This window comes from Drosophila biarmipes, unplaced genomic scaffold (genome assembly GCF_025231255.1).
Source record: "Drosophila biarmipes strain raj3 unplaced genomic scaffold, RU_DBia_V1.1 ptg000008l, whole genome shotgun sequence".
Taxonomy (NCBI): domain Eukaryota; kingdom Metazoa; phylum Arthropoda; class Insecta; order Diptera; family Drosophilidae; genus Drosophila; species Drosophila biarmipes.
In genome coordinates this window covers 1,069,822-1,086,408 of record NW_026114529.1, presented here as the reverse complement: position 1 = coordinate 1,086,408, position 16,587 = coordinate 1,069,822, and the positions used below count along the sequence as shown (strand labels likewise).

Sequence of the window (16,587 nt, the reverse complement as noted above, 5' to 3'; positions counted from 1 at the left end):
CGGGGAGGAATTGGAGTTTTTATTGGGCTAGAGTCCCAGATTTCGGCAAGCTAGCACAGCTCCAAGTTGGCTTTCGAGTTTTTAATCCACCACTAACAAAAAAAAAACATCTGTAACAAACGCTGCAGCACAAACTCCACAGTTCAGCATCTCCAGCCTGAACTGTCTCACTGCAGATTCTTCTAACGCTCTTATACGGAGCATTTTACTAGCGACCGCCCGAGTCCTGATCACCAATCCAAAAACCGGGCAAGAAGCCACGATCAACATCTCCGGTAACGATCTTCGCGTCCGTGGTATCTTACCAGCACAACACTCATTCATAGATCTTCTCATTAAGGATGCACATCACGCCACCCTTCATGGAAGAGTTCAGCGGACATTAGCACAGACACGTTTTTGTTTTTAGATTGAAAACGGACGCGTAGCTACCAGACCGATGATGCGAGGATGCATGCAAAGTTTTCGTGCTTGCTCAATAGCTGCAAAAGCAAGCAACTTATGGGGAATTTACCAACACATCGAATCAACCCGTCATATCGTCCCTTTTGGGCTACCGGCATCGACTTCACCGGAGCCTTGAACTCAAGGCTGCCCGACTGAAAGGAACAGCAACATATAAACTCAACTATAAGCAATTAAATAAACTCAAGAATCTGTCGATGCCTCCACAGATTCTGAAATTGCTGATTTATTTGCTGAGTTTTTCCAAACTAATTATAGTTCGACAGCTTGGTCAAATTCGAAGTACCCTAATCCCTTAAATAGGGCAAATTCGATTTTTTTCCCCTGTAATCACCGAATGCTCTTTTTTAAGAGATTTAGCAGCAACAACGCCTACTTGTTCTCCCGGTCCAGATGGACTTCCTGGATGTGTGCTTAAGTTTTGAGCGTCAACCATTTGCAAACCGATTCTTAAAATTTTTAATTTGTATATTTCATCATCAGTTTTTCATTCTATCTTGAAGGACTCTTTTATTATTCCACTCCATAAAAAAGGTGCGAAGGGGGATTCCCAAAATTATAGAGGTATTTCTAAATTGTCGGCAAATCCTAAAGCATTTGAACGTATTATCACTTCACATATGCAACATTTATATTTCTCGCTTATATATATCGTTATAAATGGGTTTAAGAAAAAAATGCAGACTGACATTGTATATACAGATTTTAGTAAGGCCTCTTCTTTTATTTAAATTAGATCACCTTGGGTTTCCTGGTAATCTTTTATCTTGGATTTCATGTTACTTAAATGGTGGGACTCAGAGGGTTATATTTAAGAATACTGTTTCAAAATTGATCTACGTGACATCTGGAGTGCCTCAGGATAGTCAATTGGGCCCTTTACTGTTTGCTTTGTTTATTAACGATCTTCCCTCAATCATAACACATTTTCATGTACTAATGTATGCTGATGATGTTAAGCTTTGTTTATCATATAATGATATAGCGTCGGGATTTAGCTTACAGTCAGATATTGATTGTTTTCATGGATGGTGTGAGTACAACCTTTTGAATTTGAACTGCCTTAAATGCAACGTTATGACTTTTTATAAGGGTACTCCTACGTTAATCAGTTATTTTCATAAAAATACGCCACTTGACCGTATATATTCAGTTAACGAATAAAGTGTTCTTTTGGACCCTAAACTTAAATTGATTGCCACATTATGTCCACTGTTAACAAAGCCATCAGTGTTCTTGGATTTATAAAGTATTAGTCAAAAGAATTTGATGACTCTTATACAACCAAATTATTATTTACCTCCCTTGTCCGTTATATTTTGGAATATTGTTCGTTTGTTTGGAGTCCACAATATCAAGTGCACATCGACCATATTGAGTCGGTACAAAAAAAATTTCTTTTATTTGCCCTGCGTAGTTTGAACTTGGATCAACACGTAACCTACCAGAGTAGATTACAATTGCTTAATTAACCTACACTTGTAAATCGTAGAGCAATGCATGGTACTATTTTTATACAAAATCCTATAAGAGGTGACATTGATTCTGCAGATCTTTTAAACCGCCTCACATTCAACGTTCCTGTTAGACTAACACGAAATTATTATCCTCTAAATTTGCCACGTTGTACATAAAATTTTCGTCTGCACGAGCCCATGTAATAAGTATGTAATAAGTATAATAAACTTATCATTTCATTTGAATTTCATTTTCTATCCCGGTGTTAAAAACTAATATTTTAACTCATTTGCTTCATTCTTAGTTGTGTCTTTTATTTTCATTTGTGAACTCGCATTTTTTTCCCAAATTGATAAAAGGGCCCCGCGCGTAACAAGCACGAGCTTGGTGTCGTTGATCCACTTGTTTGTACTGTTTGAATTGCATCAACGTCCATATACTCGTATAATAATAATAATATCGCAATATTAAACTGTTTGGCGTCCAAGGCTGTCCACCTGGAGGTAGTCACTGACTAACATCGGATCATTTTCTTTGGGCACTGGAAAATGCTCACACCACTAGAATGTAGAGCCCCATCAACTAAGCTTAAAAAAAACTGTCTCAACCAGCAAGGGATGATTCATGGATTCTGAAAAAAATGAACTCAGGATTGGCTTGCCCCCTTGCCGAATCGGCCAAAATTGTGTGAAGTCACAGAAAATCTAAAACTCAATTACCTGGTAATTCGAAAGGATGAAGGGATTCCGCCTACTTAATGGAAGTTAGGGCGGATCATTAAGTTACATCTTGACTCGACTTGACTTTTTCATTGTTGCCTCTTCAGTCAAACAGAAACACAACTTTGTACACATGCACATCCCAACGGCTACACCTAGCATCGATTTCTTTATTTGATTTAAACTTTATAATGGATTGTCCGATAGTCAAAATATCAAATGATTTAATCAAAATAATGTTGCTGTTAAACTTTTTTAAAATTTTTAAAAGAGTGAGGGCGTTCTGAAATAAACTTATAAACTAGTTATATTCTTGCTTAGAATACATGTCGAATGACAACTCAATTGTTAAAAACAGATTCTTCTATCTAAAGTAAAACGCAAAACAAGATTTTGTGGGACTTCTCAAAATAAAAACTTTAATTTCTTGCCACGAATATTTGCAAGCTGCGGTGTTCGCAAGGCCCTTAGTTCTTGTATATAAAAGTTAATAAACTGATCTATTAAATTTATATATAGCCTTGTGATTTCTTTTTTGAATAGCTAACAAAAGAACTTGTTAGCTCAAAAACAGCTATAAACAACTAAGTTTTGTACACCCGTAACTTATAAACTACTACAAGCTACGGGCCTGTGCTGTATTTAGAAAAAATTTTTCAATACTAAGCACTCTTTTCGAACGTGTTTTGCATAAACACCATCATTTTAAAACTAGATAAAATGTTTTTATTCCTTTTTTTTTGTGTCCAATTCTTCAATACCGGCTTTAAAATTTTCTAATTTAATTGAAATTCCTTGAAATTTTCTCATCTTTCAACGTTCTAAACTTTCTTTAAAAAGTTCCGTGTTAATGTTATTAATCAACAAAAATGACCAATTTTACTAGTTCAGAACCTATATCTCTGCCGGAGCGGTTTACTTTTTTTGCGTATCCATCTAATTTAGTGACTGGAATCATTTAAATTGTTATATCCAGTTCCACAAAAGAAACTAGAGTTGTATGACTTTTGTTATAGTAAATTATTTATTTGAATGATTTAAAAAATATCAAACAAAGACACCTCCTAATAAGGTAAAAATTGCATCTAAAGCAAATAAAAGTTCTGATCAACTTTCAACTGTTGTGTTGATTTACATGTTGGCTTGGCCGAATGCAAAAAAATATTAAGAAAATGTATATTTACTTTGTAGATCGTATAATACATTTTCGTCATAAAAGTTGATATCAAAACTTTTAATTTATTTTCATTAATAAATTGTGATTCGCAACTAAGGCAACTACATGTCACAACTTCCTGTAAGTGAATCTTTGTAAATTGTTTTTATTTCATTTCAAAACGCAATTCTAGGACCAATTTGCAATAAAATAATAATTTTTTTTTTAAATTTAATTTAGATTGAATTATAAAAACTTATAAGATTTTAATTTAATTTTTTTTTCAATAAGTGAATACCGATTTTATTAGAAACTTTGAACGAAGTTTTCATCAAGAATGGGATCAATCATCGCCACCAGTCATCACTTCCATGAATTCTAAAATATACAAAATTTAGTCAAATAATTGCAGCCAAATAAGTAAACTTTAATTTGCTCACCATCGAAATCAACTGTTCCTGATCCATCTGAATCAATTTCCTCAATCATCATGTCTAGATCGTCATTAGTCAATTTATCATCTAGTTCTCGCAGAATTTCTCGCAGAACACCAGTAGTTATATACCCATTTCCTTCTTTGTCGTAAAGGCGAAAAGCTTCTTTTAATTCAGCAATCATAGCTTCGACGTCCTCTTCAACAAGAAACCGAGCAGCCCAGGTGGTAAATTCTTCAAATTCAATTTGACCCGAACCATCTTCATCGACTTCAGCAATAATGTCAGCTAGAGTAGCATCGTCAAGTTGATGACCCAACATACTAAGTATCGTACCAACCATGGCAGTATTGATGTAGTCATTTTTTTCAGGATCAAAAGCATTAAATGCATTGCGTAATACTATAAGTAATAGTAAGTTAGTAGTTTGTTAAGGAATACAAGTATTTATAAACTTACAACTTACAACTGCTCCTTAGTTAATTCATCCTATAAGAACAAAAAATTATTTAATATTAATAATAACGAAAAAGGAAAGTAACCCGGCAATCAGAAGGTGAAATATCTAGCAGGTCGTTCCTGTGGTATAATATATATCTTGAGCTTTCTGAATTTTATGAATTTAACAAAAGATACCCGATAATCACCTTAAGGGCGAGCGAAGGAAATGGAAATATGCATACCCACTAAGAGCGCCAACTAGCATATATTTATTTCTTTGCCTATAACTGTCCCTCCTACGCCCTTTAATACTTTAGTGTTTCTTTTAATCCCAGTTTTTAGTTTTTTTTAAACATTTATTTAAAATATCTTTAAAAATGGGTCTCTTTTCATCAAGGGAAAATTTTCAACTTGGATAAACTGCTAACCTACACTGGCTCCAAAAATTAAACGCCTTCTTAACGTGAATGGTTATGTTGAGGTGACCAATGATCGGTTTAATAAACTTTGTGAGAAACTTATGAGCGTAGTTGCTGACTTCAAAGAGTTTAAGGACTACCCTGGCAAGAGGACCGCTCCTTTAAAATCTGCGGGAGCAAATGCTCCGTTTGAGTTTCAAATATTTTTATACGATCGGTAACGGTAGCTATGTCGGCATCCACTGGCGCTGGGGTGTCAAAAGCTTCACTTCCGGCAATCACCGTTTCTGCTAGTCACCGTTTAAAATCTGCAGGGCTTTCTGTGCCTAGAAGTGAAGTTTGCTTTGTAGGTATCCCTGGTCTTGATAATCATCATACTGGAGAGTTTAAATTTTCATATGTTCGTATCTTCATTTAAATAATCTGCTCCTTCCGAAGTATTTAAAATACTAAACTCTAAAAGCTTTTGGCTTAATGGTGAATTGGTAATTAAAGAATTTGTTTTCAACAAAAGGGGATAAAGTAGGCCTTTAACGGTAGTACCGGTACTAATAAACTGGGCAGCTTATTTTTTCGTATCAAAATGTTATATATGAAGCTACCTATTGCATGGGATGACCACTACAAACACAGAGAATAAAAAAGCACGAAGTGATTTAATAAGCTTAAGAGTTTGTTAGCGACTGACTCGCATTATAGCATTGTCTCTGTTACAACACAAAGAGGTACGACCACCATGCGTGGTTTCCGGCGAATAACATTTTCAAAACTCCCTCTCAGTGTAAGCACGTTATAAAAATTGCTAGTACACATTCGAAATTTTAACAAATTCTTGGTGTTTTACCTTTACAAATTAAATACATCCGCAATCATCACTTTAGTAGAAGTAGATTTCAAAACAATCTGACCTTCGTTTAGTATCTGACGTACAAAGTGATATCTTATCTTAACCAGATTTGATTGACATCAAGACAACGATTGGTACATATGTGTTGATAAAGGCGTAATACAACTTTTCGGTCTGGTGATAGAGCGCGAGGTTGAACTCGTTGTCAGGTGGTTCGGCTACTTCCCTAGCCTGATTCGTAATCCAAGCGTCATATTCAGAACGCATCGTTTCGCCACACGGGGAAGAAAGTCCACCGATGATCGCTTCGTTGTATTCGATGGTATTTGTGTTCCACTTGCAGCCAAATTTCCAAGTAAGTTTTACTGTTTCTTTGCGCGACCGGGTTCGTAAAATCTTTGGCCTGCCAGTCCGACTTGTTCCACTTACAGTTCCAAAACGCCATAGCCTCAGTACCCACGCAGTCCATCTCGCCTTCATCTTTAATGCCGTGTTTAGCAGAGACACCCTCAGCCAGCTTCTAGGACGGGTATCCCCGTCATAATTGCTTGTTATGTCCGCAGTCTGTTGTCAATCAAACGAAATAATGTCATATTAGTCTGTTGGGCCACCTCCGGAAAAGTAGCTTAATAGTGCAAGGCAATAATACGCTAATAATAAACAATAATTAGTGCTATGTATAAAAATAATGCAAAGTCATTATAAAAACTAAGAAGGGCCACGAGTAAAAGCTCAATGAGCGGCGATTCAAAAAATGAGCGAAGAAGCACCGTAGACCAGAGAAACAGTCATATCTAATATTTCTCAACCCTTGGTACAGATGTAGGAAGAACTTCTTCAAAGAGCAACTCAGCCCTACTGACCATTGACAGCGCGACAGCACGATCTTGTTCTCCCGCCCTACTCACACTAACTCCCACTTCATGGAGCGTGCAATGTAGAACCCTAGCCCAGTTTCGACTCACAGCTCACCAGCAACGAGCACTGCAACCGCAGGCCCTGCAAAAACAACATTAACGGTCTCTGTTACAAAGAACGCGATTTCGAATTCGTCGCCAACATCTTCAGCGCCGAATAAAATTACAAAGCCAACTGTAAGTACGAGTGCCAATATCGGCAATATTAAACAACAACAAGTGGGTCCGGCTATACAGACTGGTGTGGATCGTTACATCCCAATGAAAAGGAAGCTAAATCGGCAAAATAAAGTGGTTGGAGGCATCCAGTAACAACAGATTCGCTCTGTTGTCGGATATTGAAAATATTCAATACGAAGCTGGACAGCTGTACAAAAGAAGCCAAAGCCCCCAACAATTTACATAAGGGAACAGCGTCAAATTCCCTAGTAAAGACAAATCTTGCTCTGGTCGGGAATGAAAACTTTAATGATACTCCTCTTGTCAAAGGCACTATTCACGAAACAAAGATTCAAGGTAAAACTGAAGATCAATTCAGAGCTGTAACCTAATATCTAGACAAGGATAAAAAACCCTACTACACGTACCACCTCAAGAGTAGCAAGGGCTTGCAAGAAGTGCTAAAGGGCATAGAGCCCGAAGTATCGACCAATGAGGTATTAGAGGCACTGATAGAAAAATACTTTTTCGCAAAAATATTATTAATATTTTCAACAGAAATAAAAAGCCACAACCACTCTTTAAGGTGGAACTGGAGTTAGAAAACAGAGCCTTGAAGAAAGATGAAGTGCACCGGATCTACAAACTGCAGTGCACAAACTGCCAAGAGTATAGACACACCAGGAACAACTGCGGGCTTCGATCAGTCTGCGTAGCTTTGGAGGCTTCCACAACTCCAAACCGTGCCCTGCAAGCAAAGAAAACACAAAGACGAAGAAATGCGCTAAGTGTGGAGAAAACCACGCAAACTACCGAGGCTGCCCGGTCTATAAAGAGCTGAAAAGTCGGCTTCAGCAAGAAAAATATGCACGCTCCAGAACGCACAAAATGTCTACGTGCAATCCCAAAAAACAACTGATGTTTTCTTTGCGAAAGCAGGCAGATCTTCATTCGGGCCCCTAAACACCAATGGGGGAGCTTTATACGCCAATGCCCCAAAATTAAGACTTGGCAATCAGACGGGGACTCTAAAAGCTCAATGCTCTGGCCAAATTATAACACCAGTTCAGCAAGCAATAGGACAAATACCAAACAGCTTCGAAACCATGATGCTGACTTTACAACACATCCCAACAACATAAATAATCGATGTCTTGCCTTCGAATATCTATGTGGAATGCCAATGGCGTTTTACGGCACAAGCTAGGAATAACTTAATTCCTCAATGAAAACCAAATAGATATAATGCTGCTGGCAGAAACGCATCTCACAAGTAAATACAACATCCAAATAAGAGGTTAAATTTCATATTGCACAGATTATCCGGATGGTAAGGCCCACGGAGGAACCGGAATCTTAATCAGGGAAGGCATGAATACCCATTTTCATCGGAAAAATTAAAATTATTTGCACGCTACGTCTTTAAAACTACAAGCCGGCGACAGCAGCGTCCCTATAGTCGCTGTCTATTACCCACCGCGTTTAACAATAACTAATGAGTAATTCATGGACTTCTGTAACACACTCGGATATCGATTTTTAGCAGGAGCAGACTACAACGCACTGGGGATCAAGACTTGTGAGCCCTAAAGGAAGGCAACTGTTTAAAGAAATTTAAAATTTGAGCAACTAACTCGACTATGTCTGTGGCAGCCCCACATACTGGCCAACTGATCCCAGAAAACTTCCAGACCTAATTGACTTCGCTGTGACGCAAGAACATCCCAAGAAATTTAGTATGCGCCAAATCTCTATCGGACTTTTCATTGGATCAGTCGACGGCTTTAAAACCTCTTCTTAAAAAATCGAAAGTAATCAAGGACCCCTTCAAGCTGACCTCGCATAGAAATAACTGACTAAAGTACAAAAGGTACGTAAGTTCTCACATTGAGCTTACACCACAATTAACTTTGAGACTGAAATCAGCTCCTGTGCTAGTGTCCTGGAGTATAGTTCGAGAAAAACGACGCCTCAACAAACTCTTTTCAACAACCGCCGCTTAGCCCTGAGATTGCAATTAACCTGATTTTGTTTTAAGCACGTGAAATTGCTGATGTTATTAGGAAGCAATTAAAACCGATAAAGGTTCCAGGGGGTGACCTAAGAACGCCAAAAATGATAATTTAACTTTCAAACTGCGCAGTGGATGTTATATGTAAACTATTTAACGGGATCACAAAACTTGGCCACTACTCCAAAAATGGAAAAAGTATGTGGTTATAATGATACCGAAGCCTGGGAAAGACCACACAATTTTCACATCGTACAGGCCAATAACCTTACTATCGTGCAAATTACTAAAAAAATGTCTGCTCACGTGGATAACACCATATTTAAGAGAACAAAACTGAATCGCGGCTCATCAATTCGGGTTTCGAGAAAGCCACGAAAACCATCTAGCAAGTATGCCGAATGACATCAGAAATTCGTTTAGCCTTCGAACATCGGGAGTACTGTAGTGCGATATTCCTCGACGTCTCTCAGGCTTTCGACCGAGTGTGTCTTGAAGGCCTCATTCATAAAATTACTGCCAAAAAACACTCATACGTTACTTAAGTTGTACCTCTACCACAGAGTCCTGAATACAAGAAAGTACAACTCAGACTTAAAGTTAGCAGCCTACAGTGGATTATAAACTCTTGAACACCCCTGTGTCCGGACTTTAAGGTTCTTCTCTTTAACTCAACCCTTAAGCCTATTTGGACCTACGGCTTTCAACTGTCGGGGAACGCGAGCAACAGCAACGTTGACATCATACAGCGCACTCAATAAAAAATCCTGCGAAGAATCACAGGGGCACCATGGTATGTTCGGAATAAAAACATCCACAGAATCTGGGCACACCACCGGTTAAAGATGAAATAGCAAAACAGAAAGCGGCCTACTATAATAAGCTTACACAGCACCCAAACAATCTCGCAAGGAACCTAACACGGATTTCGAACAGAACTCGTCTGTATCGAAACGATCTGCCAGCCCAGCAATAATTATTAAGGCCCTAACTAAATTCAGTTTACGTAATAAATAATTAATAAATTAATAATAAATTTATATTCTTAAGATTTCATATACTTATTGTTAGTCTCATAAAAGAGAATATTCAATAAATAAAGCATATATAATCACAAAAAAAGAAATTAATTGCCGCTCGGCTCATAGAAATAAAATTACTTTTCAGTCTTGCGTATATAGAGAATAATTGGTATCCTTAGTTTACACTTTCCAATTTGCAAGATTACTTCGCCCTTCCTCTCATAAAAACCCATAATTATTTTGCTGTACTCTTTAAACTCTGTAAAAAAAACCCTGTGGCTGCGTTAGCCACATTTAAGGCACTTTACCGTTGGTTTGCTTTTTCTCGGCCATTTCCTGGCAATCAATCCTTGCTCGCTCGATGTGTTCTTACTGTCTCTTATTTCGAATGCCGGTAAATTGTCCCGCGTTTCTATGGCAACCACAAAACTTTAATAATCCTTTGGGTGGCCGGAAAGTAAAATGATCGTTCGCAGCTCTTTATTTAAATCAATATTTAGACTTGAAAGTTGATCTAGGGTCTATTGTCTATCCATCTGCCACCCTAAGACTTAACAGCTTCTTGTAAATTGCATTACGTATCTCAAATACAAAACAAGCCACCACTTAAGCTGTGATTTCCTTCATATGCCTAAGACACCATAACCTATTGCACCGTTACAAACGAAGAGAATAAATATGAGAATATAACCAGATTGAGAGTTTATTAGCGACTGACACGCATTAAACCTTTGTCTCTCACAACAACTCTCATTGCATAGATAAGACAATTTTTTTCAACACTACCAAATATGTAGCTTCCTAAGCTTTATGCTTGGCTGGAATATCAGACTGTGAAGTAAAGTCCAACAGTCTTAATACATATCGAACTGACCCTCGTAAGGGAGGAGGGTTGCTGACCGCCTTAACTTCTGAGTTAACATCGACGAGAATATACGAGCTTGGTGTGAAGTCGCAGAAAATCTGAAACTCAATTACCTGGTAATTCGAAAGGATGAAGGGACTCCGCATGCTTAATCGAAGTTAGGGCGGATCATTTAGTTACTCGGATAAACTCGGATAAACTCGTACGGCTCGTAACTATCAAAACAAGTGCAACATTTAAACGGGCAATTACCAAGATATGCCGTTTACCACTACATCATTAACTCTGTCTAATCTTGTTATATATATCCCGAATAATCTTACATCTTACAGCTCCGACCCAATCAGAATCCTATCATGCTACTTTGAGCATTGCCGGGTGGCATGTGCAGCTTTGTCATCGTTAGTTTCTGGCGAGAGAGCCGTGAGCTTAGGGAAAAACAGAACGGTTCGAGTGGGACAGGGAAGAAACTTAAATTGAAAAAAAGACATCCTAAGTGCACAATATATAACACTATATTTCAGTATAAATCCCAATCTTTTTCATTGTTGCCTCTTCAGTCAAACAGAAACGCGAAGGCGACTGCTATAAGTCCGAAGAAAATAAAAGCTACTGTAATCGTGGAAATAAATGAACCTAGTTATTTTCTTGCTTAGAATTGTCAAAACCGGATTCTTCTATCAAAAGTAATACGTAAAACAAGATTTTATGGGACTTCTCAAAATAAAAACTTTGTTTTGTTGCCATCTTGTCGAATCGTTATTTTATTGAAAGGTTTAGTCGGTGTTAAATAAGTTTTGGAAAAACTAGCTTGTCTGGCAAGAAAAGCACCCCAACTAAAGAGTCAGAATCACTCATTTCCTCTTATCTCTCTATTAATTGGAGTACTCAGTCAGAGCCCGACTCTAACCACTGCGGTCAGTCGGCAGCGCATACGTATGGTTTTGTTGTTGTTACGAATATTCGCAAGCTGCAGTTTTCGCAAAGCCTTTAGTTCTTGTATATAAAAATTAGTAAACTGATCTATTGAATTAATATCGCCTTGTCGTTTTTTTAAATGACTAACAAAAGAACTTGTTGGCTCAAATCAGCTATAAAAACTATTTTGTATACCCGTAACTTATAAACTACTACAAGCTACAGGCCTGTGCTATAGTATATGTAGTTAGAAAGGTATTTTTCAATACTAAGCACTCTTTTCGAACGTGTTTTGCATAAACACCATCATTTTAAAACTAGATAAAATGTTTTTATTCCTTTTTTTTTGTGTCCAATTCTTCAATACCGGCTTTAACATTTTCTAATTTAATTGAAATTCCTTGAAATTTTCTCATCTTTCAACGTTCTAAACTTTCTTTAAAAAGTTCCGTGTTAATGTTATTAATCAACAAAAATGACCAATTTTACTAGTTCAGAACTTATATCTCTGCCGGAGCGGTTTACTTTTTTTGCGTATCCATCTAATTTAGTGACTGGAATCATTTAAATTGTTATATCCAGTTCCACAAAAGAAACTAGAGTTGTATGACTTTTGTTATAGTAAATTATTTATTTGAATGATTTAAAAAATATCAAACAAAGACACCTCCTAATAAGGTAAAAATTGCATCTAAAGCAAATAAAAGTTCTGATCAACTTTCAACTGTTGTGTTGATTTACATGTTGGCTTGGCCGAATGTAAAAAAATATTAAGAAAATGTATATTTACTTTGTAGATCGTATAATACATTTTCGTCATAAAAGTTGATATCAAAACTTTTAATTTATTTTCATTAATAAATTGTGATTCGCAACTAAGGCATCTACATGTCACAACTTCCTGTAAGTGAATCTTTGTAAATTGTTTTTATTTCATTTCAAAACGCAATTATAGGACCAATTTGCAATAAAATAATAATTTTTTTTTTAAATTTAATTTAGATTGAATTATAAAAACTTATAAGATTTTAATTTAATTTTTTTTTCAATAAGTGAATACCGATTTTATTAGAAACTTTGAACGAAGTTTTCATCAAGAATGGGATCAATTATCGCCACCAGTCATCACTTCCATGAATTCTAAAATATACAAAATTTAGTCAAATAATTGCAGCCAAATAAGTAAACTTTAATTTGCTCACCATCGAAATCAACTGTTCCTGATCCATCTGAATCAATTTCCTCAATCATCATGTCTAGATCGTCATTAGTCAATTTATCATCTAGTTCTCGCAGAATTTCTCGCAGAACACCAGTAGTTATATACCCATTTCCTTCTTTGTCGTAAAGGCGAAAAGCTTCTTTTAATTCAGCAATCATAGCTTCGACGTCCTCTTCAACAAGAAACCGAGCAGCCCAGGTGGTAAATTCTTCAAATTCAATTTGACCCGAACCGTCTTCATCGACTTCAGCAATAATGTCAGCTAGAGTAGCATCGTCAAGTTGATGACCCAACATACTAAGTATCGTACCAACCATGGCAGTATTGATGTAGCCATTTTTTTCAGGATCAAAAGCATTAAATGCATTGCGTAATACTATAAGTAATAGTAAGTTAGTAGTTTGTTAAGGAATACAAGTATTTATAAACTTACAACTTACAACTGCTTCTTAGTTAATTCATCCTATAAGAACAAAAAATTATTTAATATTAATAATAACGAAAAAGGAAAGTAACCCGGCAATCAGAAGGTGAAATATCTAGCAGGTCGTTCCTGTGGTACAATATATATCTTGAGCTTTCTGAATTTTATGAATTTAACAAAAGATACCCGATAATCACCTTAAGGGCGAGCGAAGGAAATGGAAATATGCATACCCACTAAGAGCGCCAACTAGCATATATTTATTTCTTTGCCTATAACTGTCCCTCCTACGCCCTTTAATACTTTAGTGTTTGTTTTAATCCCAGTTTTTAGTTTTTTTTAAACATTTATTTAAAATATCTTTAAAAATGGGTCTCTTTTCATCAAGGGAAAATTTTCAACTTGGATAAACTGCTAACCTACACTGGCTCCAAAAATTAAACGCCTTCTTAACGTGAATGGTTATGTTGAGGTGACCAATGATCGGTTCAATAAACTTTGTGAGAAACTTATGAGCGTAGTTGCTGACTTCGTAGAGTTTAAGGACTACCCTGGCAAAAGGACCGCTCCTTTAAAATCTGCGGGAGCAAATGCTCCGTTTGAGTTTCAAATATTTTTACCCGATCGTTAACGGTAGCTATGTCGGCATCCACTGGCGCTGGGGTGTCAAAAGCTTCACTTCCGGCAGTAAGCATAGGTACCAAAACCGGAACCTGCTAGCCACCGTTCAAAATCTGCAGGGCTTTCTGTGCCTAGAAGTGAATTTTGCTTTGTAGGTATCCCTGGTCTTGATAATCACCATACTGGAGAGTTTAAATTTTCATATGTTCGTGGATATCTCCATTTAAATAATCTGCTCCTTCCGAAGTATTTAAAATACTAAACTCTAAAATCTTTTGGCCTAATGGTGAATTGGTAATTAAAGAATTTGTTTTCAACAAAAGGGGATAAAGTAGGCCTTCAAGGGTAGTACCAATGCTAATAAACTGGGCAGCTTATTTTTTCGTATCAAAATGTTGAAGCTACCTATTGCATGGGATGACCACTACAAACACAGAGAATAAAAAAGCACGAAGTGATTTAATAAGCTTAAGAGTTTGTTAGCGACTGACTCGCATTATAGCATTGTCTCTGTTACAACACAAAGAGGTACGACCACCATGCGTGGTTTCCGGCGAATAACATTTTCAAAACTCCCTCTCAGTGTAAGCACGTTATAAAAATTGCTAGTACACATTCGAAATTTTAACAAATTCTTGGTGTTTTTCCTTTACAAATTAAATACATCCGCAATCATCACTTTAGTAGAAGTAGATTTCAAAACAATCTGACCTTCGTTTAGTATCTGACGTACAAAGTGATATCTTATCTTAACCAGATTTGATTGACATCAAGACAACGATTGGTACATATGTGTTGATAAAGGCGTAATAAAACTTTTCGGTCTGGTGATAGAGCGCGAGGTTGAACTCGTTGTCAGGTGGTTCGGCTACTTCCCTAGCCTGATTCGTAATCCAAGCGTCATATTCAGAACGCATCGTTTCGCCACACGGGGAAGAAAGTCCACCGATGATCGCTTCGTTGTATTCGATGGTATTTGTGTTCCACTTGCAGCCAAATTTCCAAGTAAGTTTTACTGTTTCTTTGCGCGACCGGGTTCGTAAAATCTTTGGCCTGCCAGTCCGACTTGTTCCACTTACAGTTCCAAAACGCCATAGCCTCAGTACCCACGCAGTCCATCTCGCCTTCATCTTTAATGCCGTGTTTAGCAGAGACACCCTCAGCCAGCTTCTAGGACGGGTATCCCCGTCATAATTGCTTGTTATGTCCGCAGTCTGTTGTCAATCAAACGAAATAATGTCATATTAGTCTGTTGGGCCACCTCCGGAAAAGTAGCTTAATAGTGCAAGGCAATAATACGCTAATAATAAACAATAATTAGTGCTATGTATAAAAATAATGCAAAGTCATTATAAAAACTAAGAAGGGCCACGAGTAAAAGCTCAATGAGCGGCGATTCAAAAAATGAGCGAAGAAGCACCGTAGACCAGAGAAACAGTCATATCTAATATTTCTCAACCCTTGGTACAGATGTAGGAAGAACTTCTTCAAAGAGCAACTCAGCCCTACTGACCATTGACAGCGCGACAGCACGATCTTGTTCTCCCGCCCTACTCACACTAACTCCCACTTCATGGAGCGTGCAATGTAGAACCCTAGCCCAGTTTCGACTCACAGCTCACCAGCAACGAGCACTGCAACCGCAGGCCCTGCAAAAACAACATTAACGGTCTCTGTTACAAAGAACGCGATTTCGAATTCGTCGCCAACATCTTCAGCGCCGAATAAAATTACAAAGCCAACTGTAAGTACGAGTGCCAATATCGGCAATATTAAACAACAACAAGTGGGTCCGGCTATACAGACTGGTGTGGATCGTTACATCCCAATGAAAAGGAAGCTAAATCGGCAAAATAAAGTGGTTGGAGGCATCCAGTAACAACAGATTCGCTCTGTTGTCGGATATTGAAAATATTCAATACGAAGCTGGACAGCTGTACAAAAGAAGCCAAAGCCCCCAACAATTTACATAAGGGAACAGCGTCAAATTCCCTAGTAAAGACAAATCTTGCTCTGGTCGGGAATGAAAACTTTAATGATACTCCTCTTGTCAAAGGCACTATTCACGAAACAAAGATTCAAGGTAAAACTGAAGATCAATTCAGAGCTGTAACCTAATATCTAGACAAGGATAAAAAACCCTACTACACGTACCACCTCAAGAGTAGCAAGGGCTTGCAAGAAGTGCTAAAGGGCATAGAGCCCGAAGTATCGACCAATGAGGTATTAGAGGCACTGATAGAAAAATACTTTTTCGCAAAAATATTATTAATATTTTCAACAGAAATAAAAAGCCACAACCACTCTTTAAGGTGGAACTGGAGTTAGAAAACAGAGCCTTGAAGAAAGATGAAGTGCACCGGATCTACAAACTGCAGTGCACAAACTGCCAAGAGTATAGACACACCAGGAACAACTGCGGGCTTCGATCAGTCTGCGTAGCTTTGGAGGCTTCCACAACTCCAAACCGTGCCCTGCAAGCAAAGAAA

At 37.5% G+C, this 16,587-nt stretch overlaps 1 protein-coding gene across 21 annotated transcripts in view; it reads right to left on the bottom strand.

Annotated features, from left to right (window-relative positions):
- The window catches only part of LOC108027585 (troponin C), a 100,147-nt gene that overhangs the window by 18,732 nt on the left and 64,828 nt on the right, over window positions 1-16,587 (bottom strand). For 6 of the 21 annotated variants that reach the window (XM_050889879.1, XM_050889878.1, XM_050889877.1 and 3 more), the window contains 2 exons: window positions 13,034-13,429; window positions 3,945-4,176 (listed from right to left, as the gene is read on the bottom strand). The exons of 7 other annotated variants lie outside the window; for them this stretch is intronic. In XM_050889879.1, coding sequence (XP_050745836.1) covers window positions 4,142-4,176; window positions 13,034-13,429 — 431 coding nt within the window. In that variant the 3' untranslated portion in view covers window positions 3,945-4,141. Of the gene's footprint in view, window positions 1-3,944; window positions 4,177-4,238; window positions 4,635-12,442; window positions 12,972-13,033; window positions 13,430-16,587 lie in introns of those variants that run through there. 8 more of the 21 variants (XM_050889880.1, XM_050889881.1, XM_050889882.1 and 5 more) reach the window with 3 other exon arrangements.